This window comes from Rhinolophus sinicus, linkage group LG03 (genome assembly GCF_036562045.2).
Source record: "Rhinolophus sinicus isolate RSC01 linkage group LG03, ASM3656204v1, whole genome shotgun sequence".
Classification (NCBI taxonomy): Eukaryota; Metazoa; Chordata; class Mammalia; order Chiroptera; family Rhinolophidae; genus Rhinolophus; species Rhinolophus sinicus.
The window spans coordinates 44,722,623-44,744,200 of NC_133753.1; the positions used below are offsets into that span (position 1 = coordinate 44,722,623).

The 21,578-nt window shown below is 39.6% G+C and overlaps 1 protein-coding gene across 3 annotated transcripts in view; it reads right to left on the bottom strand.

The window, feature by feature from the left end:
• Positions 1–1,015: 1,015 nt before the first annotated feature.
• Positions 1,016–21,578, bottom strand: part of DIS3L (DIS3 like exosome 3'-5' exoribonuclease) — a 30,824-nt gene continuing 10,261 nt past the window's right edge. For 2 of the 3 annotated variants that reach the window (XM_019725597.2, XM_074327548.1), the window contains exons 4-17: positions 20,481–20,616; positions 16,115–16,291; positions 15,006–15,084; positions 13,850–14,029; positions 11,593–11,762; positions 10,346–10,507; positions 8,399–8,646; positions 7,744–7,836; positions 5,698–6,225; positions 4,150–4,304; positions 3,874–4,052; positions 2,019–2,164; positions 1,455–1,629; positions 1,016–1,367 (exon numbers count right to left, since the gene is read on the bottom strand). In XM_019725597.2, coding sequence (XP_019581156.2) covers positions 1,059–1,367; positions 1,455–1,629; positions 2,019–2,164; positions 3,874–4,052; positions 4,150–4,304; positions 5,698–6,225; positions 7,744–7,836; positions 8,399–8,646; positions 10,346–10,507; positions 11,593–11,762; positions 13,850–14,029; positions 15,006–15,084; positions 16,115–16,291; positions 20,481–20,616 — 2,737 coding nt within the window. In that variant the 3' untranslated portion in view covers positions 1,016–1,058. Of the gene's footprint in view, positions 1,368–1,454; positions 1,630–2,018; positions 2,165–3,873; positions 4,053–4,107; positions 4,305–5,697; positions 6,226–7,743; positions 7,837–8,398; positions 8,647–10,345; positions 10,508–11,592; positions 11,763–13,849; positions 14,030–15,005; positions 15,085–16,114; positions 16,292–20,480; positions 20,617–21,578 lie in introns of those variants that run through there. The other variant, XM_074327549.1, reaches the window with a different exon arrangement.

A 21,578-nucleotide genomic window follows, 5' to 3' on the forward strand; every position in this document is an offset into this window, starting at 1 on the left:
CTTATATGCAGGGGATACATTCCAAGACCTCCAGTAGGTGCCTGAAACTGCATAGTACCAAACCCCATATATAGTGTTTTTTTCCTATATATACATACCTATGATTAATTTATAAATTGGAATGGTAAGAGATTAGCAACAGTAATTACTAAAAGAGAAGTTATAATAATATACTATAATAAAAGTTACTTGAAAGTGGTGTCAGCAAACTAGCACGAATTTTTTCCACAATTTCATGGATAGAAGATTCATTCTTACCATAGATCTTAGCAACCTCAGCATATAATTTATTTCCTTATTAAATTGAGAACTGTCACTTTTTCACTTAAAGGAAGCACTTTATGGCTTCTCTCTGGCATCATCCAAATCGCCATCATCACTACTCTTGTGCTTTGGGGCCATTATAAAGTAAAGGCTACCTGAACACAAACACTGCAATCCTGTGAAAGTCAACCTGAAACCCGAGACGGCTAAGTGACTAATGGGTGGGTAGCGTATACCCACTGTGTGCTGTGGAGATACTGCACAAAGGGGTGATTCATGTCGCATGCAGGATGGTGAGAACCTTCATCACAATTCTCAGGATGGCATGCAATTTAAAACTTACGAATTGTTAATTTCTGGAATTTTCCATTTAATATTTTCAGGCCGTGGTTGACTGGGTAACTGAAAACAGAAAGCAAGACCATAGACAAGGCGTAACTACTGTGTTTCCCCGAAAATAAGACCTAGCCAGACAATCAGCTCTAGTGTGTCTTTTGGAGCAAAAATTAAAATAAGACCCAGTATTATATTATATTATGTTATACCAGGTCTTACATTATAGTAAAATAAGACTGGGTCTTATATTAATTTTTGCTCCAAAAGACGCATTAGAGTTGATTGCCCGGCTAGGTCTTATTTTCGGGGAAACACAGTATGGTATGTGAAATATATACCCAATCCCAATCGACTAGAACATTGGGTGACAGAAAATTAGATTAATGTTAATATTGAAAAGAAGGTAAAACATTCACACAAGACAAAGCTCTTTTAATGAAGTAAGAAGAGTATTTCATTCATATTCCATGACTGTTTGAGACATCCAGGAGAGCTAGGTCCCGTATCTCCTCTAGAAGGGTATACAGGCTTCTTCCCTTGGTTTGGCAATATTTTTTACAATCTTCCTGAATGACGTTTACTTTGACTTCTTGGGCAAGCTGAGCTTCCTCCACAGATCTAGTTACTTCTTTCACTAAATCACTCTTTAGCAAGAGGGAACTCTGATGAAAAAGTTCTGTGTCTGGTGTCATGTATGGTTTGTTGCTAATTATTTCAAGCCTGATGGTATCCGAATGGCAACGTGAGGTCTGTACAGATATTCTCACCTATCACAGAGGAGAAAATGCATATTATTAAATCACATTCTTTGCTCTTTACATTGAAAGCAATACTGGAGGTAAACACAGACTTACTGTTACGTGGTCAAACAAATGGAACGTAACAGATTCCCCTCCTGTTGTGGTTGACGTGATTTTGTTTTGAAATCGTTGAAGGGATCCTGGTTTCCATTCAGAATGGCTGTCTGGGCCACATGAAATCACTAAACCATCTTTGTTTTTCAGATAAGCAGCACCTTTAATCCCAAACCTGAATCATTGCCAGAATAAAAATCCAGTGATAATGTATTCTTAGTGCCCAGACCTTGTAAAAACGAGAAAGCTAGTTTTTCTTCTAGATTAAAAACATCTTTTCCTGTGATTCACCTCCAAATATTTACTTCATTGATCAGATAGAAACAAAATAACTTGCTAAATAAGAAAGTAAAAACCTATTCTAAGACTGGTAACAGATATACTACATTCTAATCTCATTTATACTTACATAGTGGATTATATATTACATTATATACATATGGTAACTGCAAATAACTGCTAAAACAAGTATTTTACTAAATTACATCTAATGTACTCTTTGGGTTCTACACTTTTAGTTTGACTAGGATTTCTTAAGAACTATTATGTTAGACAGTAACATACCTTGGTATAAATACAAGCACACCATTTGTTCTCATTGAATAAATAACCCCATCGGATATGCAACGGTCCTCAGTTTCTTGGTCTTTGTCTTTAAAATACATGCACTGGAAGAGCTCAGTAGACTGCTTCTGAGAACGCTGTGCTGCCTGTAAGAAGAAGCATGACCCTAAAGCATGATGAGACTTCCCTGATACTCCCAAAAGAAACATGGAATTCATAGTCCTACAGAAACAATGTCTTTAAAAAGGCTAGATTCTATAAAACTATTAATACAAATACTCTGCTCTACTAAGAATTAAATCAATTTTTGTGGGAACTAAACCATCTGGTATCATTCTCTCAAAACTGTCTTAGAAAATTAATTCTTTAAGAAAGCAACCAGTTTGTTATTCAGAACCTGTGTCTAGATCATTCGGGTAGAGAAAAAGTATCCATATCTATGTCTACCTTTTTTTCAAGTCTGTCCTACCAAAATCCTGTTGGTGGAAGCATAAATTAGTACTATTCTGGAGGACAATTAAGTAATATGTATCAAAGTTCCATATGTGTGCACCTTTCGACTCAGTGATTCCTTATTACTGGGAATTTATCCAGGTAATAATCTGAGAAGTCTGTAAAAGTGTATACACAACGATAGTTATAAAACTGAATAGCCTGGAATAGCATTGCCCAACAGAAGCTTCTCCAGTGATGAAAATGTTGTATATCTGTGTTGCTCAATAGGTGGCCACTAGCCACACATGTCTATTATGCCTGTAAAATGTGACTAGTGTGACTGAGGGATTGAATTTTTAAATTTTTCTTTTTTTAACAGGACTTTATTGGGGAACAGTGTGCACTGCCAGGACTTTTTTTTTTTCCCCAAGTCAAATTGTTGTCCTTTCAATCTTAGTTGTGGAGGGCGCAGCTCAGCTCCAGGTCCAGTTGCCATTACCTGTTGCAGGGGCACAGCTCACCGTCCCTTGTGGGAGTCGAACCGGCAACCTTGTGGTTGAGAGGACGCATTCCAACCAACTGAGCCATCCAGGAGCTCAGCGGCAGCTCAGCTCAAGGTGGCGTGTTCAATCTTAGTTGCAGGGGGCGCTGTCCACCATCCCTTGCGGGACTCGAGGACTTGAACCAGCAACCTTGAGGTTGAGAGCCCACTGGCCCATGTGGTAATCGAACCAGCAGCCTTCGGAGTTAGGGGCATGGAGCTCTAACTGCCTGAGCCACCGGGCTGGCCCCAAATTTTTAATTTTTAAAAATTTTAATTTAAATAGCCAACGTGGCTGGTGGCTATAATATTGCACAGCACAGAATTAGAACATTGGATATAGAAAATTATATTAAACATTTAGTTTCTAACTTTCTGTATCACCAAATGGTCTAGTTCTATGCTGTGCAATATTGAAGCCACTGGCAACAATATGAAACATAGTATGAGGCAGCTTCTAAAACAATGGTGTAACTATAGTGACATGGTGTGCTATCAGTAACAGATGTGTTAAGTGAAAAAAGGCAGATTTCAAAGTAACAGGTATGGTCTGATATTTTGATAAATAAAAAGCATTGTCTAGAATTATTACTAATGGTTATCGCTTGGTGGTACGATGACAGACCATCTTTTACATTTCTACAATTTGGGAAAAACATCTAACCTATTGTTAAATCTGCTATATCCACATTAAGCTACTTCAGAACATTTGTAAATGTATTGAGAGCTACTCAACAAACTGTAATTGTTCATGTTATTTCACTGGTTAGGATTCTAGAATTTAATTTGCTAGAATATACGGTACTTCATTCTATTACACCTTAAAGCTGATATTCTCTAAGCAAAGATGATGGGTAAGAGAAATTCAAACCCCCTTACTCGGTTTCTGTTGTTGATATGTCTGCATAATTCCTCAAGATCTTTGTTGCTGAACAAATTTTCCTTACTTTCCATTTTCTTGTCTTTTGAAATGGCTGCCATTAACAATCGGTGTACTATAATATCTGAATATCTTCTTATTGGAGAAGTAAAATGAGTATATTTATCTAGTGCAAGACCTTCCAAAAGAAACCAAAAGATCAAAATAAACAAAATGAATAGTTTTTAAACAACCTGCTCAAGGTTATGGCCACAAAGGAAAACTTGATCATTCACCATAATGGTGGAACTCTTCCTCCGCACACGATCCGGTGGAGAAATACAATGCGTTAGACATGGCGTGCGTGGCCATCGATCGCAGCAGCCTGTTTACAATGGGATCGCTGGGGTCATTTGCGTTATCCAGAGAATCAGCCAGTGTCTTATTAGACCTGACAAAAATACGGAAAAACTTTTATTTAGTCCCCAGCAATCATTTACAAGTCAACACTCTGAAGAGAACACTTGACTCATCAGTCTGAATACTTTCATCTGCCAGGAATGAAATTTATTGTGGACATATTTCAGAAGGAATTATTTTTAACTATGGAAATCTAGTTTGAAACCTTTAAGATTTAAAAAACGAAAGTGTGTCACAATTTAAATACATTTCTTAAGTAGTAAAGAGAAATGTGCTGATATCTACAGTGTTCAGTTAATGTTAGTAGGTTGTCAAATACTTGCTGAATTGAATTCCCAACACCCTTAACCTTAAACATCCGGTACAGGGCAAAGAATGGACTATTTCTTTTTTTTAAATCAAGAATTATTGAGCTAGAGAAGTTAAAAAAAGAAAACTAAACTAAACCTGAGGTACACAGCAAAAGAAACCTAAATTATTTTTCTTTTTTTTAAAGATAAAGACATAAGGAAACATTCTATTTATTTACTCTCAAATAACACTTTTTTAAAACCCAGGAAATATAGAATTATATTAAAAATTAAACTAAAAATACATCATATACCTAATTCAGTTCTGTAATGTAGCCCGCTAAGAGAAAAGGGGAAAGGAAGATGGAAAATGAACAGAGAAGTAACGTGACAGAGTGGGCACTGATGTGAACTTTCAAGCTTGACAGACTTGGGTTCAAATCCGGACTCTGACGTGACTAGCTGTTAAATTGTAGTCAAGTTACTCAACCTCTCCAGACTTAATTTCGCTATCTCTAAAATACGAATGACACAAGATGATGTCTGAGAGCTCCTAACACACGTGCCTGGCACATCCGCAGAGCTCAGCCACCAAACAAATCAGCAAAAGATGTTATCATCCAAAGAGGAAAAAAAAATCTGTTTTGAAAAATGAATAAAACATTTAATTAGCACCTGTTACTCGACAACAAACTTAAGAAAAACCCTCTTTATATGTCATTTTTTAATAGGGGAAATATTTTATTTTGGAGGTAGGGAGTAAAAAGTCTCATTCTATGGAGGGTTGGTATAAATTGACCATCAGTGTGCTATCTTATAATATTGCCACAGAAATGTGCTGTGTTTTTAAAATATTTAAATAAATAGGATTATTTTTTTGGTATTTGCCTAAGGGGTAGATGAAATTAAATCAAGGGTAACAGGTTCCTTATTTCTATATTACAAATTACAGTGGGTCAAAATTATGCTGCAACAGACTTGTTTTAATTTTAAGTCTCTATACCTACATTATAGTAAATGAAGAAAGCCAAGAAGTTTTCTATTTTTGGTCAAGGATCTGGCTGTCCCATTTTAAGAACTACTGTAAGATAGTAAGTGTACAGCACTCCCTTCCCCCCTCAAAAGAGGAATTACCGTGTATCTATGAAGAAGCCTTTTGCTTTCGCACATTCTCGCAGTTCTGAAAAGAACTCCTGGTGTGGAGGAGGGTGTTGGCGCAACAAGGCCTGATGCGGGAAGCTCTCCCAGATCTTCTTGGCTACCCAGTGGTTGGCCAGGATCATGCATTCAGCCACTGTCTCGTGCACTTCCAGCGGCTGCTTGGGGATGAGGTCACAGATGTTCTTCTTCTCATCCAGCTGTATGCGAACCTCTATGCCTTCCAGTTCCAGGGCACCATGTCGTTTAGCTCGGACATGGCGTGCTATGTCAGTCAGCTTTCCAACTGCCCACACTAACTCCTCTAGCTTGGTTTGTCTGCTTTTCTCATCCAAGTCTCTGAATTCTGGAATATCATCAATGATGCTGAAGTTTCCATCCAGTAGTTCCTGGGCTGCTTCATAAAACAGTTTGTATGCTGATCGGATAATGGTTCTGCCATACCACACTTTCTTAATTTCGTAAGAGGTTTTATCCAATTCCCACAGGACGCTTACAGCATACCTACAAAACCAGTAACACTGACATCTTTATTTAATTCTTCCATTCTGGAAGCAAGCAGTAGACCCTGAATGTCACTTGAAAGAAATGGCAGTGCTACAGGTTTTTGGTCTGTTGTCTCAATTCAAATACTCCACCACCAAATCAAAGTTAGACTAGGTTCCACTGAGCTCTGAGCAAATCTGAAACGAGTTCATGTATAATGTTATGAATCCTATCTTACAGTTCTCCATTTAGATTAGAATAGCATAGCACTGATACAGGGAGTCAAGTCTATTGGGCTCTCTAGTAAAGAAGAGGAAAGCCTTTCATATCCTACAGAATGACACTGAACTATATCAGTTTTGATGGTAGGCAAATTAGCAAAAGTTCATTTAGTAGAGAACCACTTAGCTACCAAATTGCTCTATTTAAAAACATATTCAACATTTGCAACTCATAAAAAACAAAGGGCTGATTTTACTAATATGCAAATAGCTCATATAAATCAATTACTAATAGATAAAAAACTCAAAAGGGCAAAAAAAATGAAATAATTCACAAAAAGGATACGTAAATGACTGTTAAACATATAAAAACTGTTTGACTTTACTTACAATAGTTGAGTTCAAAATGCAAATTAAAACCACTCTAAGATACCATTTTCATGTATTAAACTGGCAAAGATAAAAAAATACAACACATTGTGTTGGCAAAGCTGTGGGGAAACAAGCATTCTCGTATATTGATTGTGTGAATATAACTGTAACCTTTGGAGGGCAATTTGATTAAATCTGATACAAATACATATACCCTTTGACACAGAAATTCCACTTCTAGGAATTTATCCTCCACATACACTGTACTTTTAAAAATATGAAATGACTTATGTTCCAAGTAATTTAGTTGTTTTGCTTGTAATAGCAAAAGATTGGAAACAATCCATATTTCCATAGATAAGCAATTATTATTAACGTGGAATGATCTCCAAGATACATCATGCAGTTAAAAAGATGCTGAACAGTATACATATAATGTCACCATTTCTGTAAAAAAGAAAGACCAAATGTCCATATTTTTGTGCATGTGAATTATATCTAGAAAAATATGTAAGCAATTGGTAATTGAGGGAAAGTGGTAGGAGGGGGCGTTTCACTTTTTGAACCTGTGAATTTTAGACTATATGGTTTTATTACCTATTCAAAGACAGAGAGAGACTTTAATATCACGATCCTCATGCCAAACAGCCTCAACCAGGGAATATAGATGCACCAAGCTGTACCTATTTGTTCCCAGACTTCAGCTGACTTTAAAAAGCCAAAAAACAGAGGAAGAAGCAGCCTCACAGCTAGAGAGAGACAGCAGAGGAGAGGAAGGGAAGGGAAGGTTAGAGAAATAAAGGTGCCTGAAAATAAGTGGTGCAGAGGGGTGTAGAGGATACGGGGTGGGGTGTGGAGTGGTAAGCGTATTAGAAAGAAGAGGAGGAAGAGGCCAGAAGCAAGAGTACCAAGCACAACAGGTAAAAATAATGAACAAACTCACCTATCAACGCCTCCCAGGAGGGAGCACAAATCAGCACTGAGGATGGAGGGCAGCATGTCATAGCGGCGGTCTGCTAAATAGTAAGTGGTGGCCCTGTGAACAGACACATATGCGGGGACGTGACCTTCAGCAGCAAGGAGAACTGCTGACTAAATGGGCTGTTGGGAGGTAAACTGCCAAAACCACAGTACAAATTCCCTAAGGCTGTTGTTTTTCATAAAGTGCAGCCGACTGGGTAATAAAGCTATTCCCATGTTCCCACTTTTCTAAGCGGTACCGCTTTGGGCTGAATATGCTTCCACTGATATAAAAAAGAAAGAAAAAGTGACACGAATCTTAGTTGTATAAGAAAAATTAGAGTGTAACGATCCAGTGTTTATATAAAATAGTATACTGCTACATGAAAAATTTAACCCATTTCAATTTAGAAGGAAACAATGTGATAAGTTTATTTTAAAAAGGCAAGGTACATTGATCAAGGTACTATTTTTCTAAAGGAAAAGGGAAGTGGACCTCAATTATTTTTTTTCCTGGAAGGGACCTTTAGAACTGTACAGAATTGTGAAATCTTTGTTTTGAAACTCTGACATGCACAGTTATAAAATACGTTACAGTCACATATATATCATCATAGGGCTGATTCAAATAGCATTACCTTGTCCTTGCTTCAATGTCACTGTAAGAATTTGGTGCCACAAAATGTGTGACATCTGCAATGTGGACCCCAAGTTCCAGGTTGCCATTACTTAAGGTTCTGACTGAGAGTGTGTCATCCACATCTTCACAACCTTTGGGGTCAATGCTAAATACAAGATGGGTTTTCCTCAAGTCTTTACGTTCTCGTTCCTCTTCAGGACTCACCTTCCAGGGATTTTCTGGTGTGTTTACTGGCATCTCACACATCTGTACAACGAGAGGTTAAATATTCAGCAATTCTTGCACCACACGTTTCCTATACAAATCTACTCCCTGACATTCGCCATGTGACCTCATAGAAATCCCACTCATTCCCCATTACCTTCTGCACTTAAACTATGCTTGCTTCTTTTGATCAATAATGATTTATTAGGTGCCTCAGAAACTGTGCCAGAGTTGGAAAGTCAGGAGTCAATGGGAAAGACACAGTCCCCTCCCCTTGAGGACACTTACTGTCTGACAAGCATGTCCCACAACTGTCACCAGCCTCTTTAGTTATGGGGGCTGGAGCAAGAATGAATGCATGGCTTATAAAGAGTACAACATCTACCCCATTTTCAAATGATCCATTTATTTAAGTATAGTTGAGCTTTTAATTCAAGTCAAGCCCCAAAAATAAAATCAACATGTCCCAAATATGAGAAGCTTATTCCTCAAAGATAATTTAAGCAGGACAAATCTAGGGCATTTTCTCTCCATTATTACCTGTTTAAGCCATCAATTTGCAGTTAAGTAGGCTAAAAGGGAAAAGAATTCTAGCCCTGTGATGTCTAATCCATGCTTTACTTCATTCTAACATTTTCACTAAGAGCTGAAACAAGTCAACAAATAATTTCCAGAAACTAATGTTAAACATAAAAATTTAATAATGTAAAATATTCTAAAATATTTTACTGTTATAGCTACTGTTCTGTCAAAAACTCTAATGAAAATAAGAACACCCATATGCTGTTGATAGCATTGCAAACTGGTTCAATTTTTCTAGAGAACAATCTGCCAATACATAACAAAAGCTATTTAAATTTTTTATGCCCTTTGATTTGGTAATCTCACTTTAAGGACTACATTCCAAAGAAAATGATCAAGAAGAAAAAAGAAAAAGCAATGTTTATAAAAGTGTTTGAAGTAGCATTTTCTGTAATACTGAAAAATTAAACAGCCCAAATGCTCAATAACTGAGGAACACTTAAGCAAACTAGACTATAGCAGTATACAATAATTTGCCATAACTATTAAAAATAAGTAGGCTATGTCAATATATAGGAATAACTTTAAGCAAAAGAAGCAGAATGGAAAATAGTATGTACACACTATAAATATAGCCATGCAAGAAAAATAAATAAGATTAACGAAGATTTTAAAAGATAACAAAATGATGGAAATAGCTGATGTTTTATGTTCATAGAATTTTTGTTTTCTGTAAAGGTTACAAAAACTGTTTCATAATGAGCATGATTTTTTTTTTTTGACACATGGGCCAGAGCTGTATGGAACCCAAGCAGCTGCTCCCTGCAGCTTTCTGCAGGCCTCTGGGTGAACGATTATGACAGGGAGGGGCGCCTAGTGGGTCTGTCCCCTTGCAGTCGGTGGGGATGGATGTACACTGCCTATGACACACTGACATGCCATTTTTAAGCACAGTTGGAAAATGTAAAATTTTGAGAGCTGTGAGGCTGTCGGAAACTTACTCTGCACTTGAAGCTGACTTCAGTCTGGTCCAAACACAGAATAAAGAAAGGGGAGTGAGATTTTTTCCATTATCTGTAGCTTTAGATGGTGGGTTGTGACATAGCACAAAGATTTTTTGTTTTCTGTCTTAATGATGAAACATACCATAACAAAGGCAAAAAGAAAATATACAAAATACCTTCTTTTCACCAGACCAAAGTTCTTGGGGAAATCTGACCTGAGCTTCTGAGAAAGGGGCAACCGATATACTGTTTTCCACCAGGATGGTTGCAATTTCTCCTTCCAGATCTCCGATTCTTCCTAAAACACGCACAAAATGTCCATTCGGATACACGGAGGTCGACTCCCAGGAATCAATGCGCACGACCACCCTGAAGTCCTACACGAGGGGAGGAAAAAGCACTGAGCGCAGCGCCGGGGGTAAGGGGGTCAGTTAGAAGTACCGCGCAAACGAGATAAACAGCATCAAGCTCCAAAGAGAGAGGCCAATTTGCAAATAGTGGGGCTTTCTTTGGCGTTGTTCTTGTTTTACTAAATTGCCAGATGGTATATGAATACTTGGCCCAGTGCTTTGAAGGGAGGCATTACCTCTCTACATCAAATAAATGGGCTGGAAATTTTAGTCTGTTAAAGAAAGCCAATTGTAACACATTCTAGTTAACATTTGCTACACAAGGGAAAAAACCAATTAGGCATAGTCCAAATTAAATTTCAAAACAAAAATCTCAATTGTGTGTGTGTGAGTTACTTTACAATTTCTCTGAAGTTATTTTCTAATTTTTTAAGACGTCTTTTGGTGGGGAAGAAGGTATCAGTGGGAACTGAACCCCGATGCTCCCAAATTTCAGCAAACCGTGGAAAAGAAAGCTGTAGTATCACCCGGCCTCGGGAAGCCTGCCTGAGGCTTCAAGAGGTAAAGGGACGCAATGACCAGGTTACCCTGCTTCAGTGTCTCAGTTAGAAACGGCAAAACATCAGGCAAGTCAAATTGGGTGAGTTTACACTCTGCGCCACCGTAAAGGTTAATTTCTAACTTTCTTGTTTATGTCTTTTCTCTGGTGCTATATTCCTTTATGGATAATCGATTCTGTGAAGTACCACTATATCATCCCTACAGGGCAGAGTGATGGTATTTCTGTTTCACTTGCTAGAAGAAAGCTTGTTAGTGTTGGCACAGTGTATCTATTCAAAGTTTCTGTGTTGGACAGCCGGATAATGTATGTTCTCTCTAGGTGTCTTACACAGCTCTTTGTAGGACAATTTCTCTCTGGCTTTCATTTATTAACCGAGGACTACTTAATAGATGGTTCTATATATTTAGAATTTTTAAAAAACAGGATCTTGGAATGCCAGATGCCATCGATAATTTAACCCTTCTTATGCAAAGGAATTAACAGTGTCTCCTGGTACTGCTCAAAAGCTGGCAAAGACAGAAGGAAAACAGTAGAGGTACATGTCAGCTACCTGGAGGGCTTCTGCTTGCTGAGTGCTAATTCGGATTTTGGGAATTCTGTAATCCCAAGGTGTAACTAGGATTTTCTGGGCATTTTTGCCCTGAGATTGGACCTCTTCTTTGGATGGAAATGTCACCACATAATCCCGCCAGTTCTTCTGCAGGATGCCCATCACTCTGCCTTTGGGAAAACAGAACAAAACAAAGCTTTCAGTGGTAAATGCCACCTGTCTGGACTTTGGCCAGTTCGGCAGTGAGGAAGAAAACACAACATCCCATTTTTTCACGCACATCCACATAAGTTGAGAGATGCTTAAACATTTACCTTCCTAGCATTTTATTACACGTGTTAAGATGGGTTTTTTCTTAGGATAGATAATTTTTTATACAACATTGTCAGTATGCCCTTTCTTCTGTAGGGCCTGGTGTAACATTTAGAATCCATTAGTCCCACCTTCTCTTTTGCCCTTACCTTATCAATCTCAGGTTTAGAAATGTTGGGAAAAGTCAACGATTTTCATTTTTTTAACCCATGCCCTCCACTGTCCATTTTCACTGTTTTTGCTTGCATTTTCCCACCAGCCAAGATCATTTGGTCCAACGTGACACATGGAAAAGTATACAAATCATAAGTCTGATACACAACACTTTTAATGGTCACTGACTGAAGTCAAGAAAAAACAAACTTTAATAGTTAAAAGTGCTATCTTTTCTTTTCACAAAATGTTTACGGAACCCCTACCAAGAATCAGGCCGTGTTCTAGGTGCAGGGAATACAGAACTATCAAAACACAAACTGCTTGATTTTCTGGAGTGTGCATTCTCGTCTGGGTGCCTATGGGGCTGGGAAACTGACAGTAAAAAATAAACACACGTGAGGTAGTGATGATTGCTAACAAAGATACAAAGAAGGGTAAGGTGACCAAGAGTGATAAAGGCTCAGAAGTGATAGCTATTTTAAATAAAGTGACATTTGAGCAGAGACTTAAAGTGAGGAAAGAAAGGATGAGGACGTTTGTGGAAAGCTTGTTTCTGGTGGTGGAAGGACAGGTTGGTCAATGTGGCAGGAGCAGAATGATGACGAGGACAATGACAGAGGCAGCCCCACCTGGCAGGAACCTGCAGGCCAGGGGAAGGACTTGGGATTTTATTCTGAGGGAAATAGGAGGCAGCCACTGGAGAGTTTTGAGCAGCGATGTGGCAAGACCTAGATTTTTAAAAGGATTACTATGGCTCACAGTGTGGAGAAAAGAGTATCTGGGAGCAAGGGTGGGAGCAGGGAGACTAGTGAGAAGGCGGCTGGGAAAATCTCGCCAAGGGATTCTAGTGGACCGAATTCGGAGAGAAATGGAGGGGTATGGAGTGGCTGCATTCAGTTCGAGCTGCCAGGACCTCCTGACTGATGAAAGAAAAGTCGATGATTCCAAGGTCTTTGGGTTGGCCGATTGGAAGAATGAACTTGCCATTTACGGAGATGGGGGAAGACTTGGGGAGGAGCAGGTATGGGGGTGGATACTGGGAATTTGTTATGCGGCATGTTAAATTTGAGACGCCCATTAGACATCCAGGGGAAGATGCCAAATGGACAACTGAGTAGACAATATTAGAGACTGAGGAAGGGTTCTAGGCTGGAGTTAAAAAGCCAGAGGACTGAATGAGATCTCCTAGGGATAGTGTGCAGGGGAAAAAGAGATCCAGAGAGGAGCCAATACATCCAAGAGGACAGTAAGATGGAGAAGAACCAGCAAAGGAACTGAGGAGGAGCAGGGTAGGAGGAGAACCCAGAAGCCAAAGATGAGGCAGTGGTCGTGGGCTATATGCTGCTGACAGGTCACAGATGCTGGCAAGGAGGTCAGTGGTACCTAGACAAGAGGTCAAGGGTGTGTGTGCGTGTGTGTGTGTGTGTGTTTTGGGGGTGGAAGGATATAATTGAATGTAGTGCCTTTTGGAGAAAATGTGTAAACAGGAAGCAGAGAGAATGCAGGGTTAACTGTTTCACTGAGTCTTGTCCTAAACGGAAGCAGAGAACAGGGTGGTAGCTGCAGAGTATGTGGGATCCAAGAGGGTTTTGGTTTTTGTTTTAAGATGGGAGATATTATAGCATATTTGGGTACTGATGAGAATAAAATAAACCCGCAGAGGGGAGAAACTGATAATGTAGGAAAAGAGACGACATTGCGTATTAATAATTGCAGTATTTCTGGATTGTTAAAGAGAGGAAAAATAAACATTCCACAAGAAAAATGGGTAACTTTCCAGTTGGCTTACCTGTGGGCATGGGCTCACTTGGGGACTCTCCTGAGGTCTTGTCATTACTGTCGTTCTCACACAGGGCACAGGTTCTTCCTTTCCATTCATTTTTTGGGAGCAGTTCCACAACTACCACATCTCCATGAATCGAGCGGTTTCGAGCCTTCATCCCGTGGATTAGGATGTCACTAACTAAACCTGTTTGGGGCAACACAGAGAAACCCCATAAAGCCAAGGGGGATGCCACACCAGTGAGGTACTTCAAACAGAATACATCTGAGGTCCAAAGCATTCCTATGAAGAAAAGCTTCCTCCTTTCAAAGGTGAAGTCAAGTTTCTTTTGCTTTGCGGAAACATGGCCACCATGTCATACTGTGTCATGTGCTTTCATGAGGGCCACCCTCAATCATCTTTGAAGGCAGGTAACAGTTCCCTGCATGAGGCCATGTAAGTCTGCACTGGAGTTCTGTCACACACCTGCAGGGGCCACACAAGCAGGGAATGGTCAGCAGGCTTAGGAACTACGGATACTGCAGCACTGACAGGAATGATTCTGATGAGCAGAAGCCGTTGCTTCCCATTCTCCTTCAACCCAGCCGTGCTCCTTTGACTGTCAGTTTTTCTCACCTCATCACTCAGAACTAGGCAGTATATTCTATCATGATACAACTTATTTGCAGTTGTTCATTTTTATTACTTTTTAGTGATTCCAATAAGGCAATGTGGTACACGGGTGCAGTTCAGGGCAATGTCTTAAAATCACGGATAAGTTGCCTCCATGGCAGGTTCAGCTCCCCACTCAGCAGATGTGTGATCTTGGGTAAGATACTGTGCTTCTCTGTATTTTAGTTCCCTCACGTGCAACCTGTGTATCCTCATGTGTAAAAGGTGGAAAACAATAATAATACCTATATAAGTGCTTAGAACAGGACCTGATATACAGTAAGAACACGATAAAATATTAGCCATTATAATTTTTAAAGTTGATGAAAGCAAAATCAGAAATTTTGACAAAAAGCTAGGAAAAAAACCAACCCATGATCCCACACACCCAATGTATGTGGGGATATCTGACATGGCATATATGATATGACAATTTCAACTTTGCTTTCCTCATTGTGTTATATCAGAATAAAAAAGCAGCACGGAGAGTTACATAAGGTTTATACGGAACCTGAGTCTTTGCTGCTGGCTCCTTGAAGTCGCACAAAAGCTTCTATTTGGGCTCTGTGTTTGTTGACTTTCAGAATTCCCTAAAATCATAATAAAAATCAATGTGAATAATTTCTTTCCTGCCTGCTTTACCGACAAAAGGTACAGCTTTTAAAAACGATATGAAAATATCCCTATAACATTCTTATAAGGTCTGTGATCCCCTTCTTTAGGAATAATATTCATCACCAAAGTTTCTTTCCTCCAGAGAACATACCATCATTTTGAACTACTCTCAGCTACACTAAGTGTTGAAAGTGCTAGGATCTACCTTATCTAAGGGAGGAATGGTCTTTAAAACATCTTCTTCCTCAAAGTATCCTTCCAGGAACATTGTGAAGTTTACTCCCAAGTTGGAGACATTACCCACGCTTTTAAATGAGGTATACTCATTTAAAATACCCACCCTTTAGGGAGGAAGGTTAGGGTGGTATTCTCAAACTTCGGCCTGCATAAAAATTATCTGAGTGGCTTGTTGAAAATGTAAAATCCACGATGGAACTGTTCTGTATCTTGACTGTGGTGGTGGATACACAGATCTCCACATGTGATAAAACTACACACACACACACACACACACACACACACACACACACACACACAAATGAGTGCATGTAAAACTTAAAATCGGAATAATAATTTTATCTGATTTCTTTTGAAGATCCTGACAGCATCTGGGTTCTGGGTCCTGGGGGATCATAAAAGGACCCTTGAAAGGGGAGGGAAAATGGCGACAAGTGAGGGAACCAAATTTCACCAATTTTATAATTTTGCCAAACCTTCAGACTTTGATTTAAAAATACATTGTCTTTCCCAGGGACAGGAGGCATTTATGAGGCTACTCATGTGATGTTCAATATGTAACCCAATTAAGAATTTTAAAAGGTAGCTCCAACCAGACAGCCATGTCTATAGGAAGAATGACTCCCAAAGCATCTTAAACATCCCAGCCCTGGCTGACTCACACCCATCGAGTTGACAGCCTTTGAAATGAGAGGCCTGTGAGAGGAGGCAAGTAAAGAAGAGAACATACTGGCTGCTCCTGAGGCTGTTTCTCCTTTACCACCTCACCTGGATGTAGCGCCCAGACTTAATGCCGGCTTCTAACACTTCCAGGGGAAGATGCTCGGGATACTCCTTCCTGTGGCTCTCCTGACTCTCATTCTCTCTTTCCCGTCGGGACTGAAGGATAGAATCACAAAGCTCGTGGGCAGCTTTTAAGTCAGGCCAAAAATTGTCCAGGTAATTCTGCATTTAAGAAAGGCACAAGAGAAACATGGTCAGGAAAGAATAATTCTTCATTACAGAGGTATTACCAAAAATCCTGAACAGGAACTGCTGGCATGCAGTTTTGAAGAGACGTTAAATGAGCATTACCTTCCCAGATCTCATGCTACCAGTTCACTTTCTACCATTTCATAAATTCCCAAAGCCCTGCCAAATGAACCCTAGAAAGGTGGTTCCTACCAAGAACGCTTCCACATCCCTGATTACTCTGAACTTTCAAATCTTCCCCCACCCACACACACACACATTTAGTTTTCCTGTCTTTACATGTATCTCATTGCTGCAGATAATGGCCTATAGTAAACGGACAGGAAAAGCTCCTACATGTGCATTCTTGTCTCTTTTTCTTTTCATCCTGAAATGTTTGAAATTTATAAGAAACTTAAGCACATAAAAATGGCAAGGAGTAAAGTGTATAAGCAAATGTCTCCCTTACCCCAACCCACTGGCTATATTAAACGAGCAGAGAGCAGGGACAGCCCAATGAGCAAAGTATTCTTGGTGTTCGGCTTTTCCCCTACTTCATAAGCTCCCAGAGGACCAAGTCTTCTGTGACTATCCACAGATGTAGTACCACTCCTCATATAAGTGACACTTGATGTTGCTATTGGTGTGATGACCTGGTGTGAAACATAGCTTTGAAACAAGTGGTCAGAGTCCCCACAAAGTAGACAGTTACTGAACGTGATTGAGCCTCGTGGCCTATAGTTTCAGGGATGCGCTGGACACAGCCCCAGGGAAGTCGGCGAGGGTAGCTGCGCTGCGCTGCTCTGTGTGTCCAGTGAGCGTTCCCAATGGTTGACTCACTACATAAAATCAAATTTAGATGTGATCTGAACGCAACTTTAAGTATAAGGTAGAGTCTAGCACATTCTCTTTTCTCAACTTAAAAAGAAAAGAAATTATCCTTATTGTTGATTCCAGCATTTCTCCCACTAATTTCAAGGTCCCAGTCAAATTGCTTCTCTGCTTTCCCAAGTCCTTCCAGAAGTTCTGTCTGTGCTAACGTCAGTACCCCAATTCTACGGTCACTTATCACTTGTCAGCACCAAGACTTAGCCTCTGCACAATTTACAAGGACAAAAAGCAACTGTCCCACCACTACCAGTGTGAGCCTCAGATGCCAAAGGTATGGGAAAAACTGGGTTTAACTGTTTCCAGGAGAAGAGGAAATATTTATTTAGGATTAGTGGCAGCTGCTCCTGTGGTACTGCTGGGGATGGTGGAGACATAATTAAGAAAATGGTGGATCACTGCATAAATTATATAAATGTCTAACTACTATGTTGTACACCTAAAACTAACATAAAATAATACTGAATGTCAACGGTAACTGAAATAAATAATTTTTAAAAAAGAAGAAAATTGTGTGAGGGATGTTTAGAAAGTCACCAAAAGTACAGGAATCTTGGTAAAAGTTGTTTGCATAGGCTTGTGTGTGTGTATTTAAATTTAGGCATTTTTATTTAATAAATAACTTTAGTAAACAGCATTATAAAAAAGTGAACTGTTAAAATTAAAAGGCATTTAAAACAAGCATGTGACTGGGACAGCTGATTAGCTCAGTTGGTTAGAGCGCGATGCTCTTAACAAGTTTGCTGGTTTGATCCCCACCTAGGCCACTGTGAGCTGCGCCCTCCACAACTAGATTGAAACAACTACTTGACTTGGAGCTGATGTGTCCTGAAAAACACACTTAAATAAAAAGTGTAAAAACAACAACCAAGCCTGTGACTAGTATGAAACAAAATGGGCAACTCAGTGAGAAGTACATGTACAGTGGTCTATTACAGCACTGATTGTAAATAAGACTTGCTTAAGTGATAGCATAAGCCACAGTATAACTTCACATGTCCATTAAAAAGGCAAATTTATAGCTAAAACACCAAAGAAAAAGTACTGATAAAAAAAAGTCTTACCTTCAAATTGCAAATAAATACATTAAATGATTCGAAGAGGTGATAAAAGAAGCACCAGGCTTTAAATAAAATAAAATGAATAAAAAAAAAAAAAAAATCAATTCACCCAAAGGTCCCAATTCAGCAATGCTACATAAATAAAGGACTTTATGTAGATAATACTAAATCAAGGACTTTTTTTTGCTGAAAATTTCCCAACACTTTTATCTAAGGCTTGAATTTACAAAGAGAAGGTGTAAAGGTTACCAAGATTAACTTTTGCCACTATGAACCACCTCTTCAAGAGGATTTATCTTTTTCACTCTTTCCCATCTAACTTCAAGTCCCCACAGAATATTTTGGGCTTCCTTCTCTTCTGAACTTCACAGTATCTCTTTTTTTTCTGCTATCATTCACCTCTATGAAGCCCTTGGTCACAGTTTACTTAGGAAATGCTATACAAAATAAAACTACTGTACCACTGAACTACAAAGAAAAGTAATTTTCCCAAAAAGTAGAAAAATGTAATTTTAGTCAACTGTCTTCTGCAGGAACAAGACATGATGTATTGCAACAGAAAAAACAAGTGACACTGCCATTAATATCCAATGCCCCTGGAATTCTCTGGCATGCCAGAACACTTTTTTATAGCAGAGCCAAGAAAATTCTATTGGCAAATCTTTAGCAATACATGCACCTGGGAACACTTACAGAATCTACAATTCAAAATCCAACTAGACTTTCTGTAAACTGACAGGGGTAATGGAGGACCTCATTCTAGTTTTTGAATCAAAAAAAGATATCAACCATTGGAACTCGATTGACCAACTGGTCATACAGAAGAGATCAGTAATCTACTGAAAGATTAACAGTCATTCTACTCTCCCAAAAGGTACCTAAGAAATAGGTACCATTCATTGTGTTGCTAAGGCAGCCCAAGGAACTGTCACCAACGATAACGCTCCTGTCTGTGATCTGTACACCAAGTTGACATGACAAGCCTTCACATAAATAATATCACATCTCACTCCTTTCTTTTTCCCTATTAACCCCCATGTATATTCACAAGTGGGGAAGATTGAGGGACAGCAGAGAAACTGTGCCTTTTAAACAGCCTTTTAAAACTGTGTTTTGTTTGTGTTCAGAAGAATAATTTGGGAGGCACTGAAGCATGATGGTTAAGAGCTTTGAAGCCAGACTGCCTTGGTTCCAATCCCAGTTCCACCACTTTCTACCTGTGTGACTTTGGACAAGTTGCTTAGCCTTTCTTTTCTTTTTCTTTTTTTCCCCCTTTCTTCCGTCCTTCCACCCCACTCCGGTTCAAGCCATTGTTTCTCAGTCTAGTTGTGTAGGACACAGCTCCCTGGCCCATGCTGGTGTTATGAGCCTTGTGCTCCCCAGGTTGCTGGTTGTTGGTGGGCCTCTCACAGCAGCTCATGGTAGCTCTCGCCGGCTGCCAGCTGCTCACGCTGGCCACTGGCCGCTCATGGCAGCCCACGGTAGTCCACGGCAGCACTCAGCAGCCTGGGGCAGCACTCAGCACCTCACGGCCAACCTCTGGTTGCTCACGTCAGCCCAGCTCCAGGGGGAGCTGTTGTTCACAATCTTAGCTGTAGAGGGCGCAGCTCACTGGCCGATGTGGGAATCGAACCAGCGACCTCGGCGTTAGGAGCATGGTGCTCCAACCACCTGAGCCACCAGGACGGCCCCTGCTTAGCCTTTCTATGCTTTAGTTTCCTCACCAATAAAATGGGGATGATCACCCTTACTTCAAAAATTGTTGCAAGAATTAAATGAAATAATACACTTACAACAGTGCCTGGCATAGATAAATGTTGGCTATTGCTATTTGGTGAAACCATGTAAAACTGCCATTTTGTAGGTCAAAAACAAAGGAATATTGGACTATTGACAACATAGGATTCAACTTATGATGATGCTCATCATCATCACTGTTACTTTAGTGTAATAGTGACTGTTACTGCTTTAGCTACAAACACGAGTTTACTGTCAACAGGGCCTCGTTGGGCTGAAGTCTTAGCTGTTGCAGGCCTTACAGTCACAGGTCGTTGGCCTAGATCTGCTAGGGTCAAGATTAATTAGCTGGGAGTAATGAAGACATGGTAGGTCTTGAAGTTTTCCTTCATTCTTTATTTTCCCTTTTCTGCCAAAAAGATCTAGAGCCTTCTGGGAACTACTTCGGAAATGAACACATACACACATACACACACACACACGACAGCTGGAAATACCTTGAAGGAAATCACAAACACTCCTTCTGTTTCACTTCCATATTGCTGAACTGCCTCTTCATCTTCTGTCACCATAATAACTGGCATCCTATCCTGGCAGTGGTGATAGTACCAAACGGCTGCATTGTATATGCTCCTAGAAAAGCAAAGGGCACACGAGTTCTCCAAAGGCAGACAAACACAGGCTACGCTTCAGAATGTCACACCTGCCTTTTAATCTGCTACCCTTTGGTTTATATGCACAACCATTCATTCATTCAACAAATACTTCCTGAGCATTCATTATAAATGTGCCCTGAGCTGGGGACTCTGGGGGGTACCAAGATGAATCAGAAAGTGCTTGACATCTCTTCTGCCCAAAGACATCCAACTACCACAGCCACTTCATTTAGTTCTTGATATGGCCTAGAAATATGAGGCTCTGCCATCTTTTAACACCTTTTAACTGGAGGGTTGAATGACACACCACCACACGGATGACAAGTTATATGAGGCTTAACAGATAAAGTCTTTGGCTAAGAAAAAAAGTAGGTTGCAAGTAGCTGAAGATCATAATCCTGTAAGGTCGGATATGGAACCACAGGAAATATCTGAAAATCTTCCTGAAAAGAATCTGAACTGGAAAACAGGATCTAGGTCTGAAGACCAGTGTTTGAGGCTGGATTCTGTTTGCGATAAGTGTATAAACTTAGGACAGTCCACTTCTGTGGGCAGCTGTTTCCCTTTCTGCAAGTTAAAATGCTATGTAAGGTCCGTTAGTTCTAGAACTTAAAAAAAAATTCAGCCAACATATACTGAGTACCTACAACGTGTGAGGCTGTGTAGTTAGTAAGTGTGATCATTCTGAGTACTCATGTGACCCAATAAAGAGAAAGATTTGCTTTTCCCTTCTGGTATTGAGTCCTGGGGGAACTGGGGGACTATACGTAAGGACTCGGTAGATATCAGTGCTTATTTTGCATTAGAGAATTTAAATATTTAATGGCCATAGAGATAAAGAACTACAAGGAAAAAGAAGATTTAAATATTTTATATGGATATTTTAAAGTTTAAGGTCTCTTTTGCCCTCTCCGGAAGTGTCCTATACCTACCTCTGAC